The 20,671-nt window shown below is 43.4% G+C and overlaps 1 protein-coding gene across 1 annotated transcript in view; it reads right to left on the bottom strand.

Annotated features, from left to right (window-relative positions):
- Positions 1 to 9,300: 9,300 nt before the first annotated feature.
- znf407 (zinc finger protein 407) overlaps positions 9,301 to 20,671 on the bottom strand; it is a 147,183-nt gene continuing 135,812 nt past the window's right edge. The window contains exon 10 of the mRNA XM_069537466.1: positions 9,301 to 10,841. Within this exon, the coding sequence (XP_069393567.1) occupies positions 9,955 to 10,841 (887 nt within the window). The 3' untranslated portion in view covers positions 9,301 to 9,954. The remainder of the gene's footprint in view (positions 10,842 to 20,671) is intronic.

The following is a 20,671-nucleotide window of genomic DNA, read 5'->3' as shown; positions in this document are numbered from 1 at the left end:
ACTCACACACTCAGGAGCAGTGGGGGAGGATGGGTAGGTGGTGGCTCAGGGAACAAGGCAGCAGGGAAAGTGAAGATCTGGGGCCTTGGCAGGAATCAGCATGGCATGACAAGGCTCCCATTACATCTCATGTCAGCTCATAAACTAATGGAGGCATTAGCATAGCTTATCGTATGAATATGAGTCATTGGAGATGATATATAATTTAGAGAATCTGCGACTCAGCCCTAAAAAAGGTGATTCCAGTTTACACAGCCCCTGTTGATGAGAGCCCTCAGCAGATGTACTGTAGAACTGCACTGGCATTCATTTGTGTGCTGTGCATTAAGACAACATCTCTCTCTCTCTCACACACACACACACACACATGCAAACACGTGCACATACTTGCATCAGGAGGCTAATTACTGTAGCTCATGCGTTACTGATACCATCTCTTATTTTTCTCTCCTTCCATGTCTAATGGTTGTGACAGTAAATGAAGAATGCCTGGGGGGGGCATTTTCATTGTGACACATTTAAGAACGCCAGCAAAAGACACGTGACTTGAGTGCGCGTGTGTGTGTTTGCGTCTGTGTAGCTCTGCGTGCTTCTTTAAAATTCTTCAAAGCGCTGTCGCAAAACACAAACACACACACTCCAGCTTGATAGGATCTGTTCAAAATCTCCATCAAAGAATCACCATTAATTGTCATCTGTCACAGCTGAAGCGGTGCGAGGGCAGCGCAGTTGCATTTCGATCAAGACGAGCGTAGAAAAGCGGCTGATGGGCTGTGACAGCTCCAGGGTGTGCCTGGCGTCTTGGGGGCATCTCCCTGCCCAGAATCAAGCCTTCATTGTGGGGGGAAGCAGCTCTGAGGGCCCCCTCTCTAATCTGACGCCCATTCTCCTCTCTGTCTCACCTGCAGGTGGGAGCTCACCCAGCTAAAGGCCTCCTCACAATCAGCAACCCCCCCCTCCGCGCTCTCTCCCCCCCAGCCTCTCTGTTTTTAATCCCCCATCCATCCATCTATCCTTGCAGGTGCTCTGCTGCATTCCCGTCACACTCATTCATAATTAGCAGCGTTCTTTTTTCGAGGGAGAATTTGCTGCTTCGTTTCTTTAGGCAAATTCTGTTTCATACCTTTCATTTTGTCCTCTTTGAATTTGTCCCACCCTCCTACTCTTTCTTTCTATCCCTTCATTTTTTCCCTGGCTCTGCTTCCATTCCCTCTCCTCCCTCCCCTTCTGCTATACCTATCTATCTATAGTCCGGCAGATGCTGTCCCATTTGTACTCTCCCCCATGACATTCCTGCGGGGGATTGCTTAAGGATTCAGGAGCCTCAGTGCTCATGGATCACACTGACACTTGGTCAGCATCAGCAGATTATGAACTATAGGCGCCTGACACCCCGCCATTGTTCCTCCATCTAAATATGAACAATAAGGCCCATCCGACGCCCACGCTGACAGCTTATTCGCTCTTATCACTCCTGTGGAGTCGCCCGGCATGATCTGGGCGCTTCCCCCCTTCCTCCGCCCCGCATGTACACGCCTCCCCCCTGCCTGCCCGCCGCTCCACCTCCCCCACACTTCAGCCCCCTTCTCAGCGCAGCCACGGGGCAGGGGTGGAAGGACTGGAGGGAGATAGGGAAGGGAAGGAAGGACGGGGCAGAGGGCAGAGAGGAAAGCTTGCAGAAAGATGGTTTAAAGATCACAAGAGCCTTTTGGTGCCTTGGATGCCCTTATCTAGTCAAACAGTAAAACTGTTGTTGCAGTAGTTTTGTTCAGAGGCATGGGAGAAGGATCTAAGTTGTGTCCAAACCAAATATTTTGCTCTACGCTTTTATTCAATAGGGCAGCAGGGTGGTGTGGTGGTGGGCTGTGTCCTCATAGTTTGTAAAATCCAGGTTCTGTGATGTTTCAGAGGTTTTCTCCAGGACTCATGGTCCAGAGACATGCAGATGGGCTTAGATTAGACTCTAAAGGGACCCTAAAGGGATAGTTCACCATTATAGTCAACTAAACACTTAATAAAGCCTCCCTTGATTTCTTCCTCTGCAGCCAGTTCAGGTTTGCGCACACAAACTGCAGACAAGCTCTCACCCAAAGGTTAGCATGTGTGTGGGGTAGCATCCCTAGTTCCAGTAGCGGACATTTAGGCTAAAATCATGAGTAAATGAAGTCGTTTTATATCATATTTAAATGTCGAGGCTTAAGGATACTTGGATGACACCACAGGAGCAGTATGAAGGCATTTTATTATTTTTTTCTGTTGTTTGAAGAAGGAGTTCCAAGTTATTTTAATTGTATTGAATTTGGATATACCCCTAAGACTCCAAAAGTGTTTTGTGGACTCACTTCACCCGGCTACTGTCAGAAAGTCCAACACATGGTTGAAATGAGACCAAGAAAATATATTTTTCTTCTGATTTCAGAAAATGATGCCAGTAGCTTCTCAACTTTATTACACTCACATGAAAATCGAAAAATGAAAGACAAAACCACATAATCAAAGATAACTTTTATTTTTATTTATTTATCTTTTCTTTCCTTCTCTCTTGTTTTGAAAGTTCTCGCGTATAGTTGAGGTCTGGGAAATGAGAAATGGCTGAGGTGTGGGCTAGGTTCCTAAAACACCTGGTTAATGCTGGTGAAAGGTTATGGGGAATAAAAATGCAAACAGTAGTTCTGAATCAAAGCAGGACCCCCATCATCTGACCTTCACACTTTCACTTCCCACCTTGTCGTAGGGGACACTACTCGAGGGAAATTTTGAGCTGAACAGAATTCACTTGATACTTGATTCCACTTCATATATTCACTGATTATCAGCAGGGTTTGGTTAATGGACTCTTTTAACAATGACAACGCCCTGCCACCGATCTGCACATCTCTGTCACCGTCACAACTTCACAACCTCTACCAGCTCTTTAATGAGACTGGCCGAGTTTCCTGTTGACAGGGCACCTTCTACATAAAGAACAGAAAGAAAGAGAGAGAGAGAGAGAGAGAGAGAGAGAGAGAGAGGGAGAGGATGATGGCTGGATGAAGAGGAGAAGGAGTGCAGCATGAAGAGGAAGCGGAGCAGAGCAGTGGAGAGTGGCGAGGCTTTCTGAGCAGAGCAGGAATTAACAGGGCCCCAGGGACGGCCAGATCAGAGCCAGGGTCCCCAGAGAGCACTTACCACAGGGGCCCCCCACGCTTGTTACAGCAAGGCAGGGGCCACTAGGGGACTCCCAGGGCTACACTTCACAAATGTGAGGCTCAGTTTACCATGCAAGATGGTTAAAAGGCAGACGGTCAGGGTGGCTGGGAAGGAAGCACACCGCAATTATGTCGTGCTTTGAAGTACCCAGCGACGAGAGAACCAGAGAAATTATACCAAGTTCAGATATGTTTAAGATCAATTTGGGAATAAATCCTCGCAAATGACATGTTCTTCTTCTCTGAGAACATTATGCTCAAAGGCTAACTCCCATGTAGGGTCTTTTTAGAGGGCTGAAATGCCAACCAGATCACTGGGGATGAGGAAATTCACCAATAATACGAGTCCTGTTGAATGACACAGACACCGCCCATTGGCAGCGCCATAAATTTGTGGCTACAGTTCTTCAGTGGCACAGTCAGGAGTAGTATCACATCTAATCCAATATCAGAGACACTAAAACTCGATCCAGCAAATGAGATCACCCCAAGAGTTGAGGTCGCACTTCCTCGTTGTACATTATGATAAAAAAAGAAGTGGGAGACAGAAGAAAGTAAAGTCCAGTAGACGTGACAGTGGGTGACTAAGAGGAAAACTTGCTGCAAAATAAAACTAAACTCATGCATAGAGATATTTGACATTCACATTTTAGTCACGTCATTAGGACGCAAACACACATGGGTCCATTTATAAACATTTCACAGACTGACGATAGTCCAAGGAGAATGGAATGTAAGTGTAATAAATGAAAACAGAGTTGTGTTGCAAGAGCAGTCTATGAGATCTTTCTTCATTAAAGATCTGACTCATCTGCCCCGAGTCTTTTCCTGTTTTCCTCGGTGAAACGATGTCAGACAGTTGGTAAAACTAAGACAATCTGTACCGAGTTTTCAGCAGTGTCAATATGTAGTTAGTTCGAGCGACAGGATGGGGCCTCGCTGTGTTGAATTAGAAATTGATACGAAACACATTTGTTGCCATTCAACGGACAAACACATTTTCAACAACCTTTTGAAATGGTGCAAAATAACATTTGAATCAGCTTTGTGATTGTAAAAAAAAAAAAAAGAGAAAAAGGGAAGAATAAAAAAAGAAAAGGATGGAATTGATTAATAGTGGTGAGGCTGGCGTTGTTCTTTCCAGGGAGCAGATGTCAACCATGTTGTTTGGAATAAAAAAAAAACAATAGTGAGAGTAAATAAATGAATTGAATGTTTCCCATTGTTTTAAGCCATAGCTGCACAACTTTAAGTTTTTTAGTCGATCAGTAAGTTGCATTAGTCCAGACAGAAATGTCTTAACAACACTTTAATTGATTATTAAAAGTTGTATCGGTACATTGTGGTAAAGGAAGGTGATGCCTGAATTTTTTTCTAGCTCCCAAGTTGACATTAGTGGTTTGGAGTAAACGTCTTGGTGCACGCTGCAGGATTCAAAATTATAACATTGTGAAACATTGAATTTGAAGTTATCTGCTTAACATATTTTTTAATCTTAAGTAAGATGGTGACAATGCTAAACCTGCTGAACGTTAGCATTTCAGCATGCTAACATTCAGCAGGGGATTCTTGTTTTATACCTGCAGGAGACATGACACAAGCTGTGGGTAGGATGTCTGGCTCTTCGGCCTTAGTGAGGATAGGGACCATGGACTGTTTATAAAGACGGGCAACGCGTCTCCTCCCACCATCTTAACATTTGGAGTCTGTGCAATAGCGATGAGGGGATGGAGCGAGCTGGATTCATCGTGAGTCAGTCTCAGACGTTCACCCCATTTTTAGAGCATTACTTATTAATACCAGACTTATTAGAAACATGACAGACAGAAATCATCTTTGACAATGAAATGTATTTTAATTAATTTGATTGAGAAGGCGGGGTTTGTGACCCACACTGTAGCCAGTCACAGTGTAGGTAATAAACCCCACTTTTGTCCAGGATGCTTTTGCTTAATTTTTGGGGAGCAATCATGCCATCCATCTTTAGTCTGAGGTTAATAGGCATAGTGAGTCTACAGCCTGGAGCTCTGTGGACTGCTGCTGTTAACCTGCCTGCTCCTACGCTTACTAACCTACCTACACTATTTCCTGTCCCCTGCTTTTGGCCACACACCAAGTGAATACACAGCATGGCTGAAGCCTCTTTGCCAATTTTTTCCCTCTCACTGGACAAATGAATGCGAACAGCTTTAAGGAGTAGGTTTAATACTGTCAATGTTATGATCAGTATTCATATTCACGGCAGGTAAAATGGAATGGGGGGGACAAAGTGAACCCATCATTTTTAACCAGTAAGTTAAGTATTCATCTAGCCAAACTTACGTTGCAGTTTTACTCAACTAGAAATGTGTCTATTTGCCTGAGGTGTATTATTTCCAAGTATTTGCCATGTTAGCATTACTTGTTATTTTCTCTTTGCTCTATTCTGTAAGTGTTTCCCACTGGATTGACCCAATTTTTTGCCTAATGGAGCATTAAAGTTTCACCTTATCATGAAATATTTTCAATCTTACATTTTTTTCTCTCTCTCTCTATCTGTCATGCTGTTTGTTTTGATAAAATGAATATACCAACAGATTTAACCCCTATATGGCAGTGCTGACATGAAGCAGATGGCTTCAGCAGCTATGTGGAAAGGTGTTATCTCAGGCTGACAGTGAAGATCTGCTATTTAAACAGAGTGGCGTGCTGGCGCAGGGTAGCGTGCCGACTTCTCAGAGTCTCTTCACGTGAATCCAACACTGTGAAGGCCAGCGATATAAAATAGAGGATGTCAAATTGTTTAATTCAAAAGGAGTGGATTTAAGACGTGACATTTACTTACCCCCAAGAGGTGTATATAATTTTAAATATTGTAAACCTAAATGGAGGAGACGCCAAACTGGAACTGTTTTGAGAGCATTTCAGCTCAATTCAATTTCAAGTTTCTCATCCATGATGTGCATGTTGTTGAAAAAGTGATGCTTCTGTAAGGGCAGAGGGAATAGACCTCCCACTGATCCACTCTTTGCCCCATCATTTACTTTCCCGTCTGCCGGAGATACTTTGTCTTTCACGCAGTCTCTTTTTATGCTTTGAAGTGATATTCCTCAGTGTTGTGTGCCTAATTAAAAAGCACTTATAGTTGTTTCTAGTTCAAGGTTGAATCATTGCTATCTCATCACGGTGAGGCTAATCAGATCCCTTTTCAATCACTGCTTCCCCTTAATGCAGTGCTGCGGACTATCAATGGGACTGTCTGCCTGGTGTTTTTATTTCATTCTTTTATGTAAGGGTAAGCTGCTCTGGGATGGAGAGGGCTGTCAATTTTTGTCAGGCACTGAGGTGTGTGTGGCAGGGACACTATGGCAGGGAGACTGGGGGGTGGGCGCTGTGCAGGGATTAACATGATCAAAGACACAAATGCAGAGCCACATAGGCAAAGTAAGAGAAGGGGAGAAGAGTCATGCAGGGCTCCCCACATACACCCCCACCCCCCTTTCCCTTTTCCCATAATAACTCCCATGGAAGAGATGAACCGTAACTGAACCGTGGCTTCACCCGCGCGCCACTGCGGCCTCAAACCACTATCGATTTACGGCAACTACGATGACAAACACAAACATTGGATACCGACGGTACATGCAACTGTACGTGGCCTATCGATGTAAGCACGGATGTATGTACACACTGAGATCTGAGGTTCTGGCGAGCGGGGGCACATGTAGAGGGAGACAGACAGGAAATAAACAAACAAGTCGGGTTTAATAGAATTGTACCTGAAGCCCCGAGGACACGCGCACACACACAAGCAGAGCGTATCAGCCGGCATGCTAATACTGCCAAAGGGAAGCCAAAACTAATAGCGGAGACATTAAGGAAATGATCCCCAGGCTGATATGTTTTCTATAGATGGCGACTAAACAGAATTGCCATATTTATCATACTCAGGGAAACAGAGAGAGAGAAAGAGACCCCCATCTACACTCCTGTCCCTCTCTGTTGTCCCCGGGAGAGTAATGAGAGTTGCCCCTGGGAGAGGGTGCAAGTTAGTGTTTCTGTGTATGAGAGTGTGTATGTGAGCAAATATTTATTTGAGCATGTCACCAAACTGGCACATGAGTCCCCACGCTCCCCTCTCCTAATTCATAAGATGATATAATTTGTATTTTGCAACAAGGTAAGAAGTACCTCAATGTACATCAATGTTCTTCAATTAAGTACTACTGCCTTCTTGCACTGCATCCATCTGTACAGGAAAAGAATGTGACAAAACCAAAACACTGGCCCAGAGTCAGTGAGGAAGTCAAATACTCTTTAAAAGTGATATTTTAAACATGTCTTCCTTCTTTTATGCAACACTACTACCTTTGCTCCTACGTCTTTACCCTCATCTCTCCATCCACGCCTTCCCCCTCCCTCCCCCCTGCCCTTTTCTGGCTCTCCAATTAAGCTCAGGCGGCAGGTTTCCATCAGCTGTCTGGTTGTCTGACGCAGGACTCTTCAGAGCAGAGGGCTGTCAGGAAATGAACTCATCACTGGGTGACAGCTGCTAATTTCTCCCTCTTCCATGTCATACGAGTGGCCTGCTGCAGTTAATAATGAGCCATCCAGCCCTGATTAGGGAGATGCACGGGGAGGGTGGGGATGCACACAATGCAGTACACAATCACTCAGCTAGACATGTAGAATAATTCACAAGCTGGGGCACAGACAGACATTCCCATTCAGAACTAGAAAGCAATGCCACACAGTGAACCGGGGATGTGAGGGGAGGGCATGAAACATGTTTGTCTCGGAGAACTCACTTTGTTAACAGCATTCAGGCCACATACAGAAACATACACTCTGTATGGCTGGTTATCCATGCATTGTAAAATCAGCCAATCATGTGGCAGCAGAGCAATGCATAAAAATCACACATACAGGTCAGGAGCTACAAGTTGTGTTGCCGTCAAACACAAGAACAAGGACAAAGTGCTGGTGACTGACTGTGGCAGGATCGTAGTATTTCTGAAACTGCGTCTCCTGGGATTTTTACCCACAAGTCGTCTGTCAGTTCTGAAGGTCTCAAGCCAAAAAAGGATGGAGAACACTAACTTAATAAACAGTTTTTTCTGCCAATGCAAAGCAATGTATTATCAAATGAATTATATATATTATTATATGTGTATATTATTATTATTGTTCTTTTTTAAACCATCCCATCATCCCACATACAATATCTTTGTTCTGATCTGAATCTGGAATAATGTATGATATCTATCAATTTCAATTTCTTTGGCTGTCAATTCTACAAACATGAGGCATTTAAATGTTATTTCATTTATTGAAATCGTTTTAACACTCAGTGGGTGTTTACAAAACTTTGGCTGTCGCTCTCAGGCACGTATGGATGCTCACACAGAAAACACGACCTCTGTTAAATGCACCTATCTTTGCTGAATAGACTGTGTGAGTTTATAAATGCAACATGAGGCAGGGAGCAGGAGACAAAGACAGGCTCAAAGGCAGACAGGTGTTATGTGAAATTACAGACTCCCTTCTCCCTGTGTGGTTGTGGATTTCACTGCTCTTTCACTTCTCTCTGGCCTCACCTCTCTCAACACCCATCTGTAATCCTCTCATTTTTCCCTGCCCACTCCTCCACTACTTTCTCTCTCAGCCCACCTTCTCACTCGGCGTATGCTGCGTGTGTGTGTGTGTTAAAGGGATGATCTTTTGATGCCCTCAGTGTGTATGAGTGCTTTCTCTCTCTACTTTCAGCGGTTGGCCATTGTGTTTGCAGCCGTCATACTGCTCTCCCACTCACTCCATCAGAAACCAGGCCTGTGCAGGGGCCTAAATGAATATTGATTCTCCCTCTAGTGCTGAATACTGCTGGGGGGAAAAAGGATGAGTGTGTTGTACACAATGAGCAGAATGGGCCTGATGGGGAGAGAAGAGAGGATGACGATTAGGATGATGGTGATCATGACGACGATAATGATAATGTTGATGATAATGATCGTGTTGGTGATCAGAAGGCATGATGGGAGCCATCAGTTGAAGCATGTATGTGCATGTTGCTTGTATGACGGCGCTGTTCTGTACATGTAATCGTGGTATTAACGTAACAGCAAATACACAGTTGTTAAAAATTAGGTGCAATCTTTATTGTGACAAACTACATTATTGTTTTTAGAGGTTTTCCAAAAGATAATGTGTCAACAAAAAACTGAAATGGATAATTATTGGTTCTATTTTATCACACAAAGCATCTAGATCTGTTTGGAGAATTCTTCAAAATCCATCCAATTATTGGTTTGTAACTGACATTACACTAATCGCCACAAAGAATGGAAATAAAACAAGACTGATAAATCAGCAGAACAGTCAACGGACATATGAGCAAAACTCTATCACAACAAAATCAAATTTGAGATGATGAAACACAAATGCATCACGAAGTGGACTCTTTACTCTCTACAGAACCAAAGATGCATTTTCATTTATAGTGAGCCAGAATATTGGAGGAAGAAATATATTCATTTGACTGCAGGGTATTAATAAAGTTGTTAATACAGACACTTAGCACCAATGATTCTTTCCTTCACAGACTTCAAGGAGGTTTAACCTGAGTTTAGCATAGCCCAATACAAGATAGTAAAAAAAACAGAAAAGAGAAGTGATGTGAAGAGACTGATTCCCAGACAAACAATTGGGCCTAACGCAGGCTTCATCAGGATTAAACAGGAAACTGAAGTGAAATAACTAATCTTTACCTTCATGACTTCATTTCTCTCTTCTATCCTTCCAGGACTAAATTATGAGGCGCTCCGTCCAAATACACCACCATCTCTTCTGCAGCCTGCTGCTCAGCCTGCTGCACCTCCCCCTCAACTGCCCCAGCCTCTCCATACACGGCTCCCTCCACCTGCAAGGTGCAATTGTCAAGCTCCGTCACAATGTAGTGAGTGCCCTCGTCATTGACGATGACTTGGGTCAGACCTTCCTTCATCATCTGTGACGCCGCCAGCTGCAGCACCTCCTGCATTTCCTCCTGCATCTCCACCTGGCTGCTCTCCTCGATAACCTGAACCTCATCCTGCTCCTGTTTCACCTGCACTTCGCTCTGCACTGCCTCAGCTATCTCAGGGGTCAAGACCTCGTGAATGACGGTTTCCTCTCCTTGCGCCTCCTCCTGGTGGCCCATCTCGTTAACGGCGTTGAGCAGAGCATCCAGGGCTGTGGACGACTCGGAAACAATGTGGCTTTTTCCCGCAGCTGTAACCGCCACCGCTCCTCTGGCAACGGCCTGCAACTCCTCCCTGGCCTCGCCCGACTCCAGCACCACAAACTGGGTGCTGTCTCCCGCCAGGTGTGCCCCGCCAGATGCCACTTCTCTCCCCGAGGCGATAACCTGTCCGTCCTCAGTGATGTGCAGCACCTCGGCCACCTGGCCAGCCATGGCCAGCGTCTGCAGGGTGGCAGCAGCCGACTCCTCCAAGGCCTGGTCGATGGCCACCTCCCCGCCGCCGTAACCCTGGATGATGATGACCTGCTGGACTTGCTCCTCGTGTGGGGACGCCTCTGATGAGTCCTTTCTGTGCACAGGAGAGCCCATGTCCTCTGCCTCCACAAATGTGGCCCCCTGGCCCTTCAGACGACACTCGAAAGACTTGGACACAATACCTGTAGGAAACATGGAAACACATTTCACATGAGATTTCACATTTTTGATATTTGATAGAAACTTTTTTAGTTCTTAAACTGCTATGAAATAAAATCTTTCCAAAACTAAGCAGAGACATGAGGAGCTCATAGCATCTGACAGCTTCCTGTATCCATAGTGTGGTTTACAAGACAACATCGAAAGACAACAGGAGCTAAAATGAGATAGAACAACCTCTAAACTCAGTTTTAAGTCCCTTTATAAAAGCATCTGCCACATGAACATATATTATTGTAAAAATCAAAGACAAATTGTTTGACGGAAAGAAAACCAGGACCCAGAGAGCTGCTATAACAGGCTGTTATTACACACATAGTAGCCCACAAAGCTGTGTGTTCATGTCTTAGTCCTCAGTAACCACCACTGTTGAACTTGCCATGTCCACACTGTTATGCTAATACTGCTCAGTCGCCATGTGGAAACAAAAGCCATACAGAAAACTAAGTTGATGTAAAAGTTGAGATAACACTGCACAATTTTTTTTGTCACTAATGCATGACAGGAGACAGAATATGGAGATATTAGGCTGGCGGAATAGTGTGGTGAGATACGACTGGTGCTAATTGAGCCACACTGTGCCCTCTCAGATCACAGGTTGCCATGGCGTTTCCAAGGTGATGGGAACAGTGTTAGAAATGCCATTGTTTAAACAGCGCCTGGCTCAGACACTTGTAGGCTAATCTATGCAGAAAAATGGGAATTTGAGACGGTGAAGAGGGGACTCTTTTCACACCTGGGCTACTCGGCACACATGAACTTACTGTACAAAAAGCTGAAAACACATGTTTTATTGTCACTGCAAGAGCCTGTGGACATTAATGACATTATGTTTTAGGTTTTATGTGTGTACTTCAAAGTGTGAAGATTGTAAAACGCTTTCAACACATGAAACCTTTCAGAATTCTAACAACTCTCTCAAGCCTCACCTTTTCAGGAAATAAAACTGCTTCTTTTTTCCAGAAAAGTTGACATTTTGGGAAGTGCAAGGTTTACCCTCAAGGGAAGAAACAAGATCACACAGATCTCACAGTACATACAGGAACAAACTCATCAATCATTGATATTCCTATCTCCCTCTGACATTTAATGTCCTGCTTTCACAAGGTTGACATTGTGATCAGAAAGTCAGAGCTGTGCTGCAAACAGTCTCTGACCCGACTGTGCCCTGCTCTCAAACCAACACAGGGATGTGTTCACTTTAACTCTCACTCTCACAATAAGCAGTGCTCACCGGCCCCCGTGACAGTAAGTCTCTCAATCCTGCACAGATACACTCTCAAAATGGACTATTAAAAAATGTTATGTTCGTACATGAAGCACTGGAGGAAACAGGGAACACTTCATCTGTTTACAGTATGTCCAACAACAGAGTAAACTGTTTAGACCTGGTCCAGGAATTACAGGAATAACACCAGCAATTTCCAGATGCTGGCGTTAAGAAACAATTTATTCTTAATGGCTACAAGCAAAGTTAAAAATGTGTCAAGCCTAACTTAATAAAGATTAAATGAAATTGATAAAAGTAAATAATAATACATCAAATGATAGATTATATTTGGACTATTCTGGTTATGTATGCATCCACTGGCACTGTCTTACTGTCTGACGATAGCCAGAAGAAGAAGCAAGTGAGTGGAGGAAAAGACGGCAGTTATCAGTCAGTGCAAGTTCATGTGTTTTGGGGGCATGGCTTTTACGAGAGGGCTGATGGGAGGGGGTAGGATGTATCGGTTGCATTTTTTCGGTTTCATTTGTTATCTGAGGAGAAGACAGGAAAAAAAAGGTAGACACACACACACACACTTCTATATTTCTACTGTGTATCGCATTCTGTGTAGTATGATATAACGATGTGCAAATGTTAGAAGGCAAACTAACACAAACATCACTGTGAAGCCGCAGGTTAAATGCAACAAGTTGGTGTAGTGAATCTAAGTTCAGACTCTTCCATCTGTATCTCAAGTGACAGGCACAGTAGTCAGTGTGTGGAGAGAGGCTGCAGGAATGAAGACAACCAGAGGAAGTTGACATTTTGAGCAGCGGAGGTTACCTGTTTACACAGAGCTACAGGGCCCATGCTAACTGCCTACGCCAAAATGCTGCGAGCTGAGAGGTCTTCTGCAATGGCTGTGCAGTCTCTGCTGAATTACCATAAAACCTGTTTATGTGTGTGTGCGCATGTCTATCTCTAGTTATGAGGGCCAGTTTTGGTTCAATGCCATCATTGTGGGGACATTTTGTCTAGTCCTCACAAATTCAATGGGCTGTTTAGGGTTAGAATTAGGTTTAGGTTAGGGTAAGTGTTAGGGGTCAATGAGTGTCCTCACAACTATAGAGAAACGTGTGTGTGTGTGTGTGTTGGGAGATTACATGCATATTAGTGTGTGAACTCCAGACTGTGTGTATGTTCAGCTTGGTAAAGATCAGTTTTACCAGTTTGTACCAAACATGTGCTAATGCGTCTTTGGATTTATGTTGTATGTATGTTTCAATATGTGGGTGGAATGTCATGGTCAGGCTTCACTAGTGTGTGTCAATACAATATGTGCTGCTCTCTATATATTTGTATGTATATGTGATTCCCTGATTGTGCTTACTTATGTGCACATGTGTGTATGTATGTTTATGTGTGTCTTGCGGGGGTGGTAAGGCTGTGCGTTGCCACTGTGTGTCACATTAGCCATGGGGTGCTGTCGGAGGGGCCCAGCGACGGCCCGCTGAGGTTTATGGAGTGTCACTCAGTCGCCTCAGCCGTGAATCAAGTTAATGTTGCAGATCCCATCTCTTCAGTTGTCCTGCGCTCCCGGTGGAAGAACAACATTTGAACAGCGTGATTTGGCCCCGGCGAGAGGCTGATGCCTGTTTAATATGTGTTTTCAGTGTTCTGACTGACTGATTCTTTTAACAGGAAGTGCGAGAGACGACGAGAGAGATAGATAGCTAGAGAGAGAGAGGGAGGGGGGCAGGCTGCTTTATTGCCTGTGATCTAAAACAAGATGGAGGCTCCCTGAGAGGAATAAAACAACAGGAGGAGGAAAAGGATGCAGAGACGGGCGGTGATGTCATTTTGATTTCCAGATGATAGGAATGTCTTTTCGAAAGTCTGACTGTAGAACTGAAACAGTGACTAATATAAACTTGTACAGAGGGCAAAGTATGTGTAGAGGAAATGTAGCTTTTTATATGAACTTACTACATTGTAATTTTATGCACAGATTTGAACATTCGACAGGGGGATGTTTTATTATTATATTAGTAGTTAGCATGTGTAGGGAAAGAAGAGACAAAGTGTGAAAGGACCAGAGAGTTGTGTTATAAATGAGAATGAAATGAAACAGCAAATGTATGGTTAATTTAAGAGATCACTTTGTTGATTTTAATTTAAGACTTTTTAAGGAGCCGAGGGAACCCTGGAGCAACGTGGGACATGCGTGGTATGATCTGCCAATGTCTTTAATGCAATACTGTGTTTCAGTGGTGGGAATAGATGAGTTCATTAGCTGAGTCAACAGTGCATTTTAAAATGATGACGAACAATCACAATTCAGATCACGGCTTGTGATTGTACGTTAAAGAGATTGTGATACGATTATATATACTGTATATATATATATTTTTTTTTTTTGGGGGGGGGAGAATTGGCCTCAACTATTCCTCATACAATAACAAAACTGTGTGGTCCTAAAATCTACCTGGTTCTTCTTGATGCACATGGCAAAGATGCCTCAGTAGTAGAGACTGTTATAATGCCTGCGTCTGTATGACTGGACTTTATGGGAGCATAGCAGTGATGAGAGTGAATCTATTCTCCGAATGGGAGAGATCCTAATTAATGAACCCTTAGGTGTTCCCTGGACTGTAGTTTGATGACCATTCGTGTGGTGTGACTGTGCCTCGGCCCAGCTGGTGTGTTTGTGTTAGTGTCGGGTCAGAGCGGGAGTCTCCCTGCTCAGTGTACGGTACAGATGCAATTATTGATCAGGGAATCAATGGACTGGCCGGTGGCAGGGGCCCGGGGCCTCTAAGTGGCATTACTTCAGCTCGGAGAGGCCGCCAGGGGAGCGGTCCGACAGCACTTACCAGCAGTTAGAGAAATTAACCTTAACACCGAGACACCAGCACACACACAATCAATTACACTTGCTGTAACACAGGTCAGCTCGCTGTGAATGTAAGCTCACTTGCACATGCACATGTAATCAGGCCAGCTCGCACACCCAGACGTCTTATTACACTTGTGGGGACCTTGCCCCGATTGCATTCATTCTCTAATCCCTGAACCTGAATTCAACCCCGGTATTAATCTAAATATACACCACTACAAACCCTCATTTGTTCTAATAAGCATAGTCGCACGAAAAAACGCACACACGCTCTAAAAGACAAAGAAATCAGTGTGGATAGAAACAACAGGAAGCAAAGTCAATTATACTGTATCAAACCATAACAGAAGAAAGGATAAAAACCATGCTCATACAAGGTCAGTGTCAGGACCATGAAACAGCCACAGCCTCATATCAATTCTGAACTACAGCAGGAAACCCTTTACAATCCTTTTACCAGCCGATTACCTTCAATTATAGATACGAAGCCAGCGCCTTAAAAAGAGCTTGATGGAGACCCCTAAACCTGACACACATATGGCTGTTATTTGTGTGTGTGTGTGTGTGTGTGTGTGTGGGTTTACACATGAGATGATGTGTGTGTGTGTGTGGGTGTGTGTCAGTGGTGCAGGCTTTTGAAGGTGACACTGCTAAGTAGATAAAGTGTCAGTTCAGGGTGTATCCAGGTCACTGGGAATGGCCTGCATATGAGAGCATGGTGTGTGATTGTGTGCGCCTACACGTCTTTAGGTGTTTACAATAAATATATCTGTGTATATACATGAATGAGCATTTTTATTTGGCTACATTTCATTTTATGTGACAATATTTTGGTTGTTTTTCTTTACTTTTCTACTTTTAATGTTGCTTCAATGATTTCATGGATCGTTAACTTAAATTCCTTTTAAGAAAGTGCTTATCATACCTTTATACACGTATACGGTTTTTGTTTTTTACAATTTGTACTTGTATGTGTATGTGACTTTCTTTACATATTACTTCAGGGTGTGTGCATATAATATTCAACATGTCTATATACAGAGAGTTTTGCACACAGGCTCATTCCTTTACATGTGACATAAAGACCAAGAGTATACAGTATAGGTATGTGAAGTGTATGTGACTGTAAACAGTAATTAGATTCAACAGGATTATATTTTTGATTTCAATCCATTACAACAAAAAGACAATCATCCATCTGTATGTGTCTATTTGAGGAGTCGGTCGAGCCGTGGACACGATGACCTTATCTGCCTCCTCTCCTCCCCGGTGAGGCCTCAGGCACAGCTGCATGTGTTTCCTCCGCGTGTATGTGTGTGTGTGTCCGCGTGCGTGCCAGTGTGTGCGCACAAACTAGCAGGTCAGCTGAGGTCTGCCTGGTGATGGCTCTACTTTGTCTGGTACGGACAGCCGCTACTGTCACCTTTACAAACGCCATGAATCAACGCCAGGGAGGACAGGCCAGCCGACCAAAAAACAACCAATTATACAGCAGCCAGATTGACACCGGGTGGACAGGACAGAGCGAGAGAGATGAAGACACACTGAACACACCCCAAGGACGAATAAACAGAAGAGAATGAGGCCACAGACTGACAGAGGGCCTGCTACACTGATACAGTGGCTCTGAAGGCCAATATTAATCCACCAGTGACTTAAACAACAAGTTGAAGAAAGGAGTGACTATCTTTAAGATAACATCATCACACATATGAAGCTCTCTGTAGTCAATAATACAGTCGCAAAGCCTGTTTTTGCAGAAATCTTCTGCTACACCCAAAGTTATTCATTTTATGTTTTTGGCAGTGAAGTGTTTTAGTCTCTTTACTTTCTTTATTTAGAGCCACCCACGACTGGGAGAAGAGTTTGGGTCTGGCGGGAAAGCTTCAAGTCTTAAACACAGTTGATAACATGTTTTTCTACACGTCCGTTCTTTGCAAGCCAAGGAGAAATTTATAAATCTAGATTTTGAGACATGGCTGCCAGACAATGTTTGCAATTAAAACAGGAAGTTTATCAAGGGAAGGAAAAAAATAATAATACAGAGGAATATCAAATATCTTGTTGCTTGATACTAAAATAACTAACCCAACAGCTATTTTAGTAGTTTTCAAGAAAATACAGATATTAATGTCAGCAGAGGCTAACATACTGTAATCCCGTGTGTGTGTTTAATAAGGGAAACTATCTCTTGTATCATTGCAACAAAAATATGTTTGATGCTAAAACAAAAAAGAAAACTATAATTGGTTGTCATTAAGAGTGAATATAATCTCTTTCTTTCTCTTTCTCTCTCTCTCTCTCTCTCACAGGACACACACACGCACACGCACACACACACACACACACACACACACACACACACACACACACACACAGACACAGACACAGTTGTAGCAGTGGTCAGAGGAAACACTGGTAGGTGTCCTGCTCTCAGCTCTTTTTCTGCTGACAGAGGATGACCCAGTGTGAGTATAATCTGGTCCGCACTAACTCTATCTACCTCGTGTCCCCCAGGTCTGTGCCCCAAGAGAGTCAGAAAAAAAAAATGAGAGAGAAACGAAAGGTAAAGTGGAAACCATCTTGTATACACCTTCATGTTTCATTCTTTCATCCTGAGCATCTTATTCTCTCCTCTGGCAATCAGGGTAGCAGGAACAAAAATACTCATTCTACTAATAAGAAATAGTAACGATTGCAAATTTGCAAAAAATAACAACACAAGCATCATCTGATGTAGTCTGGACTTAAAAATAGTGGATGCATTCGCACTGCTTAAAAAGTAGAAAGAGTTATCTTTTTCTGAACACATACATTTTAATTTCATGGCAGAAATAACTTACGAGAAACCAATTGGTTCACAATAGAGGAAAGGCACAGACAGAAAACACAGAGTTGGACATTTAATGAAAACTGAAGATCAATGCGTCCCCTTCCACAGTTGCTGAGAATTTATCTGGTTGGCTAAGGATAAAAAAACGAGCAAACACGTGGGAGGTTGTTACAGCTGCACAAAGTGCGGCCTGATCCACCTCAGCAGGGCTGCCAGTGAGAGGGCGGCTGATGCTGAAAGGCCTGAAACACCTGACGACTGCGGCTTACATCACCGATTACGCGTCCTAGAAAAGCATCAGAAGATGCATCATTTCAACTTTACAAATGTCTAACCAGATATGACTAATGTATTACGTTTGGTTGGAGTGCCGCTTATTTCCCTGATGCTGTAAATCACAGCAGCTATTTGCGCTCCTCAGACGAAGGTCAGAAATGATCACAGTGTGATGGCCAGATGCAAGTAAAGAAAAACAAAGGGATGGAATAGACGGAGGAGGGAGGAGGCACGCGTGAGCCTCATCCAATCATCCAAGAGGGGAGGTTGACATATGAAACAATAACAAAGATCACAACACTCTTCCTTCCTCATATTCCCCCTCTCTCATTCTCCCCATTAGGCCTTCTCTCTCTCTCTCGCTGGTCTGTTTTCTCCTCCCTCTCTTTCTCTCAAAATCTCTGGAGGTGGACCTTTGATTGCTTCTTTAATTAGCGACGTCAGGCAGCTCCGTGGATTTACAGGGGATGTCGAACTTCTGCAGATAATTACATGCCCTTTTCCTTTCTCTCCATCACTACTTCCCTCCCTCCGTCCATCCCTCCGTCCTCCTTTCACTGCCCCCCACTCCCCGTCTATCCCTCTCACTCACTCTCCCATGATTTAATGATTAATTATGGATGTGAGCTTGAGAATAAAAGCTCTTTCGCTAATCAAAATGAAATTTCCCCCATTCTCGTAATTACAGTGTGAAGATGATGTTGCTGATGTCTTTTTGTTGCCAAAGCCTGGCCCGCGCAGTGATCTGAGGTCCGTCAAAGCGGATGAAATGAGTGCTCGCAACACAATGGCACACTTCAGAATTTCTAACAACTGGGTGGAGACATGAAGAGAGTGTGGACTGGATTGGGTCAATGGACAAAGAGAATAAACAAAGAATACAGAAGAAGAGACAGAAGCAGAATGATATGAAAGATGTCAGTTGAGAAGCTTAAAAACTGGAAAACAGAGAGGCACTGAACGCCAAGTCTGACTCCAGTCATCGTTGAGGAAATGTTTTCTTTATCCAAAGCTCATGTTTAAATTCAAAAATACGTTTGAACAGTTGATGTCATTTATAGTTGCAGCTGACAATTATTTCTATTTCCATATAATCTGTGGAGGAGGTTCTCCAGTTATTGATCAACACTGATGTGGTTTGTTGGTTGGAAATGTTTGGTTAAATGAAATGTTCTGTATCCTGATGGTGTGGGACTCATATGTACGTGCTGCGTTAACTCTTTCATTTGAACATGCTGTGATTGGCCATCGCCTGCACTTGAGTGTTTTCCTAAAAAGGATTTGATTGGCTGGTGCCTCTGTTGCCACATTTAACGTTCTCATGCTGTACGCAGCAAAAGCAACGCCACACAACGGAACCAGAATGCAGTTTGTCAACGCATGACAACCCCATTTAAGTGAATGAGCAGCATTTCCACTGAAGCCTCCAATGCATATGTGCGAGTCCTGCGTTATGAAGCAGCTTCCTCATTTTTGGCCTGGGTTATGTCTACTGTGAGAAAGCAAGATGCTACACTTCATAGAGATGGGACAGGTCACAAGAGCAGTGATAGGTGACTAAACACAAGGTGAAACACAGCTGCAGCAGTGGTTAGGAGCTATACAAAAGGCACAGATGAGTACAGATCCAGTGGCCAGCCTCAAACAATGACACAATGCACAATTAGCTCCATCTTGAATTGGAAAACATACGTTGAAGCGTAACTTGGCACAAGATTTATCTGTGGATTTTGATGTTTCACTGACTGATCAGACCATGTGTACGGCATTGTGTGAAGTCAAACTTTACAGATGGCGTCTAAGAAGAAAAACATTTTCCACAAACTCCACAAAACTGCGAGATTTCACTTTGCCAAAGAACATGAAAGAAAGCCTGATGGATATTGGCAGCCCTGTCTTTGGTCAGATGTAAACCAAAATAAATTAGTTTGCATCAGATGGCGTCCGGCATGTTTGGTGTGGACCTATCCAGGACTAACACAGCGACTGCTCAGTTCCGTGTGTGAACACACACAACAGGTGGGAGTGTGCTGATACCGAGGCTGCGTGACAGAAAAAGGTTAAGGGGTTATAAATTTATATTTGGCACTATGAATACAAGCTTGTTTATCCAAGAACAGAATGAAAGGACAACTCCCATTACCAAGAAGATAAACAGGAGAGGAATTTACTAACATGACACTGATCGTTGGACTTGAATCCAACAGAAAACTTTTGGCGTGTGGAAGGCAGCGCTAATGCAAAAGAGCACATCTCTCCATAGAGTTGTATTAGAGTAAAACTGTCTATTCCCACAGGATTGAATCCGTCATTAACAGTAAAGATGAATATACAAAATAAATCATATCCACCTCATATCTAACTCAGGATTTAAACTCATTTAACTGTTCATGATCATTTCATATCTGTGCAATTCCAATGTCATATAAATGCAATCTTGTTACGTTGCATTCTGTTATTTTCTATTTATATATATTTCTTTGTGTTTATATATCTTTTGTTATTACTTTCACTGGGGGTCTGTTTTTCCGCTCCCCTTTGCTGCTGTAAAAAGCTTTCCCCACAGTGGAAATAAAAA

The sequence above is a fragment of the Paralichthys olivaceus genome, chromosome 13, assembly GCF_024713975.1.
Source record: "Paralichthys olivaceus isolate ysfri-2021 chromosome 13, ASM2471397v2, whole genome shotgun sequence".
Lineage (NCBI taxonomy): Eukaryota > Metazoa > Chordata > Actinopteri > Pleuronectiformes > Paralichthyidae > Paralichthys > Paralichthys olivaceus.
Note: the sequence above shows the minus strand (reverse complement) of the source record. Positions and strands in the feature narration are given on the sequence as shown.